The sequence below is a fragment of the Anomaloglossus baeobatrachus genome, chromosome 4, assembly GCF_048569485.1.
Source record: "Anomaloglossus baeobatrachus isolate aAnoBae1 chromosome 4, aAnoBae1.hap1, whole genome shotgun sequence".
Taxonomy (NCBI): Eukaryota; Metazoa; Chordata; class Amphibia; order Anura; family Aromobatidae; genus Anomaloglossus; species Anomaloglossus baeobatrachus.
The window spans coordinates 8,801,212-8,811,457 of NC_134356.1; the positions used below are offsets into that span (position 1 = coordinate 8,801,212).

At 51.5% G+C, this 10,246-nt stretch overlaps 4 protein-coding genes across 4 annotated transcripts; 1 reads left to right on the top strand and 3 right to left on the bottom strand.

Annotated features, from left to right (window-relative positions):
- The first annotated feature begins 306 nt into the window (after positions 1-306).
- Positions 307-824, top strand: LOC142300931 (histone H3). Its single transcript, XM_075341946.1, has one exon. The coding sequence runs from the start codon at positions 307-309 to the stop codon at positions 715-717; it is 411 nt and encodes a 136-aa protein (XP_075198061.1). The 3' UTR covers positions 718-824.
- Positions 825-4,566: 3,742 nt separating this feature from the next.
- LOC142300932 (histone H2B 1.1-like) lies at positions 4,567-4,960 on the bottom strand. Its single transcript, XM_075341947.1, has one exon. It carries the CDS (start codon positions 4,945-4,947, stop codon positions 4,567-4,569), a length of 381 nt encoding a protein of 126 aa, XP_075198062.1. The 5' UTR covers positions 4,948-4,960.
- A 1,472-nt stretch (positions 4,961-6,432) lies between these two features.
- Positions 6,433-6,843, bottom strand: LOC142300933 (histone H3). The gene has a single exon (XM_075341948.1). The coding sequence runs from the start codon at positions 6,841-6,843 to the stop codon at positions 6,433-6,435; it is 411 nt and encodes a 136-aa protein (XP_075198063.1).
- A 2,118-nt stretch (positions 6,844-8,961) lies between these two features.
- LOC142301817 (histone H1.01-like) lies at positions 8,962-9,573 on the bottom strand. The gene has a single exon (XM_075342848.1). It carries the CDS (start codon positions 9,571-9,573, stop codon positions 8,962-8,964), a length of 612 nt encoding a protein of 203 aa, XP_075198963.1.
- Between the last annotated feature and the right edge of the window lie 673 nt (positions 9,574-10,246).

Consider the following 10,246-nt stretch of genomic DNA (forward strand, 5'->3'; position numbering starts at 1 on the left):
TGTGTGCGGGGAGATGGAGGTGGGTGTCTGCTGAGCGCATCACGGGAGGGGACAGATGCGGGAATACAGCAGGTGTGGGGGAGGAAGGAGGGGGGGGGTTACTAAAGGGCGGAGCTTCCTTTGAAAAATTAATACGGTAGTCAGGGATATCAAATGATTATTAGCTATATAGATTTCTTTTGTGTGATGTAACCAATGGAGTGCAGGGGGCGTGTTCCTTACAGACCAATGAGGACGCGCACAGGAGGATAAATACTCTGCTCCGCCGCTCTTTCTCATCACTTCTGTTCTCCTCTATACAGAGCTATGGCCAGAACTAAGCAGACCGCCCGTAAATCCACCGGAGGGAAAGCTCCCCGCAAGCAGCTGGCCACTAAGGCCGCCAGGAAGAGCGCTCCCGCCACCGGAGGAGTGAAGAAGCCGCATCGCTACCGGCCGGGGACAGTCGCTCTCCGGGAGATCCGCCGCTACCAGAAATCCACCGAGCTGCTGATCCGGAAGCTTCCCTTCCAGCGCCTGGTGAGAGAGATCGCCCAGGACTTCAAGACCGATCTGCGCTTCCAGAGCTCGGCGGTCATGGCCCTGCAGGAGGCCAGCGAGGCTTATCTGGTGGGGCTGTTCGAGGACACCAACCTGTGCGCCATCCACGCCAAGAGGGTCACCATCATGCCCAAAGACATCCAGCTGGCCCGCAGGATCCGCGGGGAGAGGGCGTAGATCTGTCCCGGCCCCAGCTCAACACAAAGGCTCTTTTCAGAGCCACCAAATCCTCCCTCAGACGAGCTGATTCCTGAATATCTCATCCACTGCAGCATCGGAGGAGCCGCCCCTGATATAGTCTGAGGCTGCCCCATTCTGCTGCTTCTGCTCCTGTCACTGAAAACCGCTATATTATTAATTAAACACAATATATAACAGGAAAGGGGCAGGATGGAGATGTATAATATATGGGGATATCACTGTATGACGAAAAGGGTTGGACATTTTTGTAGGATTTAGAAAGCTGCAGGGGGAGGACGGGTGGAAACTGCATCGGGCTTTGATTACACCGCTGGGCGCAGTCTACACAGCGCAGGCGCCACATCATTACTGTGGAAGTTGCTTCCTTCTATTTGATACATTTTATAGTGAATAGATATGTGGCCGCTCTATTGATGTAATGTATATGGCTGTGGGAGGTTTGTTCTTATCCCGCCATATGCAGCTCTATGTGGAGTAAAAAAATAGACAAATATATATATATAGGAGTTGTTTGTGCTGAGCATTTGCCGCCAAATGTTTTCCTTCACTCTTGTCAGGTTATTCCCCCGTCACTTCTCTTCCTCATCCTCCTGCATTCCTCCGTATAGTGCTGCATTCTCCCTATAGAGCGCTCTTCTCGCTCCTTGTGCAGTAATCCTCATATAGCGCTCATATACCCCACGTATTGCTTGTATACACTCTTTCGGATCGCTCGCTGCTGGTTACAGGCAGTGTCCGTTATTTCTCGCCGTCGTTCTCCGCTGGCTGTTGCTGTGGCCTCCATTGTTCTGCTGGTAATGGGGGATGGGCGATTTTCTCTCGGTTCTGGGTGGCATTTTCCGCACTGATCTGATCGTTCTGCTCGCAGCTCTCTGCACTTTCTCGCTGATTTTCCTCTCCCTTTGCTCCCGGTGGAGGCGCCTGATCAGTGATGAATTCCCGGAGATTGATGGATTTCCAGATCTGAATCTCACTCTTATTTTTAACGTTATAGATAGAAGCGGGAAAATAACCGCACAAGGAGCGGGAAATTCAAAATCTCCAACAGTTCTGCGCTCAGCCAATCAGCAAATAAAAGGGAGGAGCTGACAATGCAACTTAATAAAAGGTCACGCCTGCGATTCACGTCATCTCTGCAGTTCTCTCTCTGGTCCGCTCACTCTAGATATATTGGAGGACTTTTTGGCGCTTAATCAGTTTTCTGTTTGTTTGTGCACTTTGCAAAGAATAAATTTCTATGATTTTTTACAAGTAAAATATATCTTTGTACCGTGTTAGCCAGTAGAGATAAAAAAATTGTTTAAAAGAACAGAGAGTCCTCAGTGGTTGATACCTTTTAATGGCTAACTGAAAAGATGGTAATAATTGCAAGCTTTCGAGACTACTCAGGTCTCTTCATCAGGCATGGTATAACACAAAATCTGAAGAGTCACGTATTTATACACAACAGGACTTAGAATAGTGCAGTAAAAAAAAAAAAAAAAAAAAAAAAAAAGAACAAGTTATATGAAACAGAACTATCTCTATGGCAGGGGGACAAGCTGTTCTAGCCATAAATACTGCTGCAGTTCAGTGTGAAAGTTTTATTGTCCTTTGATAAGGGTCTGGTCCAGGGCTGTGACATGCTCGGATGGTCAGAGGAGCACATCTTTTAACTGATGTAAAAAGACATGAATCCATGAGACACATTCATTCCTTCTCTGAATGTGTCAAAGGTCATCATAAGTTTGTACTCCCATAGTCTCCTGTCTCTCTGGGACTTGAAGTTTCCTTTCAATACCAGCAATTTCATGTCCATGATGCTGTGGTCTGGGTTACAAAAATGACCCCCCACTTCTAGCATCATTGTCAGAAGCTCCCTGTCCTCTCCAACACCAACAGGAACATTTCCCTGCAACCAGAAAAAATGCAAGACCTGTCCATTAATATTGACAACGGACGAGATAAAGATTCCCAGATCACATCAGGACTACAAGATCCCAGGTACGTTCAGCTGCACCACAACCAATGTGGTGTACTTAATTATATGTACCAAATGTCCAACTGGGGGTCTGTATGTAGGGGAGACAGGACAACAGCTCAGGACAAGGATGAATTCTCACCGCCACACAATTAGAGAAAAAAGGATGGATCTACCTGTGGCCAAACATTTTTGTAACCCAGACCACAGCATCATGGACATGAAATTGCTGGTATTGAAAGGAAACTTCAAGTCCCAGAGAGACAGGAGACTATGGGAGTACAAACTTATGATGACCTTTGACACATTCAGAGAAGGAATGAATGTGTCTCATGGATTCATGTCTTTTTACATCAGTTAAAAGATGTGCTCCTCTGACCATCCGAGCGTGTCCCAGCCCTGGACCAGACCCTTATCAAAGGACAATAAAACTTTCACACTGAACTGCAGCAGTATTTATGGCTAGAACAGCTTGTCCCCCTGCCATAGAGATAGTTCTGTTTCATATAACTTGTTCTTTTTTTTTTTTTTTTTTTTTTTTTTACTGCACTATTCTAAGTCCTGTTGTGTATAAATATGTGACTCTTCAGATTTTGTGTTATACCATGCCTGATGAAGAGACCTGAGTAGTCTCGAAAGCTTGCAATTATTACCATCTTTTCAGTTAGCCATTAAAAGGTATCAACCACTGAGGACTCTCAGTTCTTTTAAACAATTTTTTTATGATTTTTTATCCATTTGAGTTAACTCTTTCCTCACATCCCTGTAGCACTCGATTCCTCCATACAGCGCTGTATACTCAATATAGTTACATAAGACGCTCAGCCATTGGCGGGAATTTCAAAATAAGGGCTCAACCAATCAGCACTCAATACGGCTCTGGCTCCACCCACAAGTGCTCACTGTTAACCCCTTTGTGCCCGCGATACTTCCAGCTGACGCTAGAGCAGCACAGACTGCAATGATCGAGCGCAGCGCCGCTCATCTTAACGTAGTAACAATCTATTACTACTATAGAGACTGTGCACAATCCCCCGTATATAGAGCGACACTGGAGAACAGATGACGCAGAAGGGGCGGGGATATAAGTCACTTTCCATTTTCAGCTCCGCCCCTCTGCTGATTGGCTGAGCGCAGAACAGTTAGTGATTTTGAATTTCCCGGTTAATTTTTGTCAATGTTTAATTGACAAATCTCCATCTACTGCTGTGAATTCCAATACCGTACTGAATATCTCCATATACTGGTATAGAGCCCCCATATAGTGCCATATACTACATATAGTGCTGGACACCACTGCTTTCTGCTATATAACCTTTCATAGTGCTCTATACTTCCCACAGCGTGATTCCCAAAAACCACTGCCATATAGTGCTGTACATCCTGTATCTATTGTGCTACAAACCACCATACACTGCTCTGCACTCACCATATAGAGCTGACACATTCACCCACACCCGGGAATATCCCCATTCTAGTGTATTTATACGTGACTCCCTCCATATCGTGCCCCGTCCTCTCAGCGGCGGCTCCCACTGCAAGAAGTTATTGATTGGCCGAATTAAGCACTTAGTGCTCGCGATGTCCCCAACCTTCTAGTAAACGCCATACAATTCTGTATACATCTATATACTGCTGTATATCCCCATGTAGCACTAGTTTTGTATACTGAAAATGCCATATAACCCCATAGTTCTGTATAGTGCAGTTATACACAAACCTCATCTGTAGCGACCATCGCAGAGGATCTGCTCCAATCACTGCCCACCTAGAAACTGAGACAGGCAATAAAGCTCAGAGTAGACAATGTGGTGGCTCTTAGAAGAGCCTTTGTGGTGCGGAGCAGCGGTGGTGGTGAATGGTGATCACTTGGCGCTGGTGTACTTGGTGACGGCCTTGGTGCCCTCGGACACGGCGTGCTTGGCCAGCTCTCCGGGCAGCAGCAGGCGCACGGCGGTCTGGATCTCCCGGGAGGTGATGGTGTGGCGCTTGTTATAGTGCGCCAGGCGGGAGGCTTCCCCTGCGATGCGCTCGAAGATGTCACCGACGAAGCAGTTCATGATGCCCATGGCCTTGGAGGAGATGCCGGTGTCGGGGTGCACCTGCTTCAGCACCTTGTACACGTAGATGGCATAGCTCTCCCTCCGGCTCCTCCTCCGCTTCTTGCCGTCCTTCTTCTGAGTCTTGGTCACGGCTTTCTTGGAGCCCTTCTTGGGCGCAGGCGCAGACTTGGCGGGTTCAGGCATAATGAGAGGAGAGATCTCTTCACTGGAGAGAGAATAATGATCCTGCTCCTCCCAGAGCGGCCGTATTTGTAGCCCGGCCATGCAAATGAGCACTGCTGTCACATCGCTTCTCTATTGGGTGAGAAAAGCATGTGACCAAGGGAAAGTGACCCAGCTCCGCCCCCTGCAGCTCATTGGTTGCCTCCTCTGATGTCACATCAGCAGCTTTTCTCCTCTGTATCTCCCCCATACTACAGATCTCCATACAGCGCTATAAACCCCGCAGTGTACACGGCGCTGTGCACCCGGTAATGCCCCGTATAACATGGAGGAAGCAGTGACTGCAGGAGCGGAGTCTCGGTGCTGAGCGGCCGCTGCTCACTCTCCTGACAGCGGCTTTTACTTCTAGATTCAGATATTTCACATTAGAAGCTGCAAAAACAACAACGGAGATTGGAAACCGAGAATTGCAGGAAGAGGAGGAGCTGAAGCGTCATCAGCCGCAGTCATCTATGCGGTCCCCTTCTCTGTGACTGCGGGGGATGTTCCAGCACTGAAGAGGTAACAGATCACGTGGTGCCTGTAATGTAAGGAGCCTGTGGGCGGGGCCAAGCTTTCCTGCAGAGTGGAGATTGGCTGAATCCCTAATTTGAACTTCCCGCTCAGTGGCCGATAGCTCCTCCCCCTTTGTCTCTATAGTGTAACACGCGGCCTCAGGGCGGACGTTCTGCTGAGATCTCTACAATCCGACACAGATCTGCAGACGCTGAAGTTGGTTCTCACTAAAAATGAGTAAGAATCTGATCTAATAACAAAGGCGTCACTATAAGAATGTGCAGAGCGACATCACAGCCCGATACGATCTGCGCCCAATCTCCGGACAGAAAAGCGACCTGGAGGGAGAGGATCCCCCTGCGAGATCTCCCGATACCACAGCTTCCGACATCAGACACAGGATCACAGGAACCGCATCAGTGCTTGCATGAATATCACTGCGGAACCTTCCCCCGTCCGTCACTGATCGCTGTGATCCTGACGAGACCGGAGCTGCGGGGAGTAAATCGAGCACCACAGGATCTCCTGCTCCAGCGTCACACGATCCGATCACTGCACCCGACACAGCAGGAATTGTAGCGTCTCCAGGATCAGTGGCGGCTGAGAAGAATAGAGCGGTCTGGAGGACAAGAGGGATAATAAAGATTAGGGGGGACAATTTAGTGCAGAAAGCTCCAATCAGAACGGCTGAGATCACTCCTGAGAGTGAATGAGATGCGAGGTCACCACCAGACCCCGGAGACAGCGCACAATGAGCCGCTCTCAATACAGGGAAAGACGGAAATAAACCGCGGGCGCGATACTACAGATACAGGCAGAGCTACATGTAGAAACCGCGCCTCGGACACTGCGGAGAATGAGGCAGAATCAGAGGCCAGGAATCAGCTCGTCTGAGGGAGGATTTGGTGGCTCTGAAAAGAGCCTTTGTGTTGTGCCGGGGCCGGGGCAGATCTACGCCCTCTCCCCGCGGATCCTGCGGGCCAGCTGGATGTCTTTGGGCATGATGGTGACCCTCTTGGCGTGGATGGCGCACAGGTTGGTGTCCTCGAACAGCCCCACCAGATAAGCCTCGCTGGCCTCCTGCAGGGCCATGACCGCCGAGCTCTGGAAGCGCAGATCGGTCTTGAAGTCCTGGGCGATCTCTCTCACCAGGCGCTGGAAGGGAAGCTTCCGGATCAGCAGCTCGGTGGATTTCTGGTAGCGGCGGATCTCCCGGAGAGCGACTGTCCCCGGCCGGTAGCGATGCGGCTTCTTCACTCCTCCGGTGGCGGGAGCGCTCTTCCTGGCGGCCTTCGTGGCCAGCTGCTTGCGGGGAGCTTTCCCTCCGGTGGATTTACGGGCGGTCTGCTTAGTTCTGGCCATAGCTCTGTATAGAGGAGAACAGAAGTGATGAGAAAGAGCGGCGGAGCAGAGTATTTATCCTCCTGTGCGCGTCCTCATTGGTCTGTGAGAAACACGCCCCCTGCACTCCATTGGTTGTTACACAAAAGAAAATAAGCCATTAATCTACTGATATCTCTGACCAATCATTTTTGAGGAAGCTCCGCTTTTCAGTAACACCTCCCCCTTCCTCCCCCAGACTTGCTGTAGTTGCCATCTGTAGTCCCGCCCTCTGTCTCCTCCTAATACACAGATGTCACATCCCGGCTACACTACATCCCCGAGATCTCTGCTCCCGGCATCCAGACCCGGGATATCAGCACCTACCGCCCCCTGTACCCGAGATCAGCGCGCAAATCTACAGAGATAGCGAGAAACCGGCACTGATCATACAGAGGGGACAAGGTGGTGGCACTGATCATACAGCTCTGCAGGACAAGGTGGTGGCACTGATCATACAGCTCCGCAGGACAAGGTGGTGGCACTGATCATACAGCTCTGCAGGACAAGGTGGCGGCACTGATCATACAGCTCTGCAGGACAAGGTGGTGGCACTGATCATACAGCTCTGCAGGACAAGGTGGTGACACTGATCATACAGCTCTGCAGGACAAGGTGGTGGCACTGATCATACAGCTCTGCAGGACAAGGTGGTGACACTGATCATACAGCTCTGCAGGACAAGGTGGTGACACGGATCATACAGCTCTGCAGGACAAGGTGGTGACACTGATCATACAGCTCTGCAGGATAAGGTGGTGGCACTGATCATACAGCTCTGCAGGATAAGGTGGTGACACAGATCATACAGCTCTGCAGGACAAGGTGGTGGCTCTGATCATACAGCTCTGCAGGACAAGGTGGTGGCACTGATCATACAGCTCTGCAGGACAAGGTGGTGGCACTGATCACACAGCTCTGCAGGATAAGGTGGTGGCACTGATCATACAGTTCTGCAGGACAAGGTGGTGGCACTGATCATACAGCTCTGCAGGACAAGGTGGTGGCACTGATCATACAGCTCTGCAGGATAAGGTGGTGGCACTGATCATACAGCTCTGCAGGACAAGGTGGTGGCACTGATCATACAGCTCTGCAGGACAAGGTGGTGACACTGATCATACAGCTCTGCAGGACAAGGTGGTGGCACTGATCATACAGCTCTGCAGGACAAGGTGGTGACACTGATCATACAGCTCTGCAGGACAAGGTGGTGACACGGATCATACAGCTCTGCAGGACAAGGTGGTGTCACTGATCATACAGCTCTGCAGGACAAGGTGGTGACACTGATCATACAGCTCTGCAGGACAAGGTGGTGGCACTGATCATACAGCTCTGCAGGACAAGGTGGTGACACTGATCATACAGCTCTGCAGGACAAGGTGGTGACACGGATCATACAGCTCTGCAGGACAAGGTGGTGTCACTGATCATACAGCTCTGCAGGACAAGGTGGTGACACTGATCATACAGCTCTGCAGGACAAGGTGGTGGCACTGATCATACAGCTCTGCAGGACAAGGTGGTGACACTGATCATACAGCTCTGCAGGACAAGGTGTGACACTGATCATACAGCTCTGCAGGACAAGGTGGTGACACGGATCATACAGCTCTGCAGGACAAGGTGGTGACACTGATCATACAGCTCTGCAGGACAAGGTGGTGACACGGATCATACAGCTCTGCAGGACAAGGTGGTGGCACTGATCATACAGCTCTGCAGGATAAGGTGGTGGCACTGATCATACAGCTCTGCAGGATAAGGTGGTGACACAGATCATACAGCTCTGCAGGACAAGGTGGTGGCTCTGATCATACAGCTCTGCAGGACAAGGTGGTGGCACTGATCATACAGCTCTGCAGGACAAGGTGGTGGCACTGATCACACAGCTCTGCAGGATAAGGTGGTGGCACTGATCATACAGTTCTGCAGGACAAGGTGGTGGCACTGATCATACAGCTCTGCAGGACAAGGTGGTGGCACTGATCATACAGCTCTGCAGGACAAGGTGGTGGCACTGATCATACAGCTCTGCAGGACAAGGTGGTGGCTCTGAGAAGAGCCTTTGTGTTATGAGGACAGAGCGGCTGCAGCTTATTTCTTGGCCGCGGGCTTCTTGGCTTTGGGTTTTGCCGCCTTCTTAGCCGGACTCTTCGTCACTTTCTTGGGCTTCGGAGCGGCCTTCGGCTTCTTGGGGCTCTTTGCGGCTTTCTTGGCCGCGGCTGCTGCGGGCTTCTTGGCCTTCTTCGGGCTCTTCTTGGCGGCGGCCGGAGCCTTCTTGGGCTTCTTCGGGGATTTGGCCGCTTTCTTGGCTGCCGGCTTCTTGGGCTTGGCCGCCGGCTTCGCCGGCTTCTTCGTGGCCGCCTTGGCCTTAGTCTCCTTGTTGAGCTTGAAGGACCCGGAGGCGCCGCTGCCCTTCACCTGGAGCAGGGTGCCCTTGGTGACCAGAGCCTTGATGGCCAGCTTCAGGCGGCTGTTATTCTTCTCCACATCGTATCCTCCGGCGGCCGCAGCCTTCTTCAGGGCGGCCAGAGACACCCCACTGCGCTCCTTGGAGGCGGACACGGCTTTCACCAGCAGATCGGAGATGCTGGGACCGGAGGGTTTGCTGCTTTTCTTTGCGGCCCCGGATTTCTTTGCCGCTTTCTTCGCTTTGGCGGCCGGTTCAGCAGGAGGAGGAGCGGCGGCCGGTGCGGTCTCTGCCATCGTGTGAACAGGAACTAAACACAAAAATCTCCTGAGAGAAAAAATAAAATCACTGAGGCCGGAGTTGGAGGCGCCTGTTATATGTACAGTCTTACTGCGCATTGATTGGCTGCTGAGCTGAACCGTCCTGAGCTTCTATTGGCTGATACTGAGCACAGGCCCCGCCTTCTCCCGGCTGAGCCCAGTGAAGCTCCGCTCTCTCCTTGTGCTTCCCTGCCCGGGATAAAAGCTCTATATTATCGGCTACAGCCGGACGGGTGAGGAGCTTCCGCCATCACTTCTCCTCCGCCATCCTCTCCGCGGAGCGTGTGTGGCCGTCACTGCCAGAGATGCCGGGAAAGAGCGCAGAGGATCCCGGGATCAGCGCCGCCGTCCTCCCGATCTGCTCATCACTGAGTGTCCGGGAAGATAAACCTGCTGCGGGAGCTCGTCCTCCTATTCCCGGCTCTTGTCACCAACACAGGGATCTTCACTACAATATATATCGTGCAGGAAGCGGATTGTACGAAGTGGGGGCGACCTGGAGCTGCTGACAGCCCAGAAGGGTAACACAGGCGATGGCCTCCGCTGCCTGCACCTCCCGGAGCTGGAATATACATCTATCCCGTGTGTGCACAATATTGGGGGAAGACACGTCTCCACATTAGTGGATCACACTCGGAGGAGGATGAGT

Excerpts from the sequence above, each read along its gene's own strand:
- LOC142300933 (XM_075341948.1), bottom strand. The coding sequence starts at position 6,843 with ATGGCCAGAACTAAGCAGACCGCCCGTAAATCCACCGGAGGGAAAGCT.
- LOC142300931 (XM_075341946.1), top strand. The coding sequence starts at position 307 with ATGGCCAGAACTAAGCAGACCGCCCGTAAATCCACCGGAGGGAAAGCT.
- LOC142300932 (XM_075341947.1), bottom strand. The coding sequence starts at position 4,947 with ATGCCTGAACCCGCCAAGTCTGCGCCTGCGCCCAAGAAGGGCTCCAAG.
- LOC142301817 (XM_075342848.1), bottom strand. The coding sequence starts at position 9,573 with ATGGCAGAGACCGCACCGGCCGCCGCTCCTCCTCCTGCTGAACCGGCC.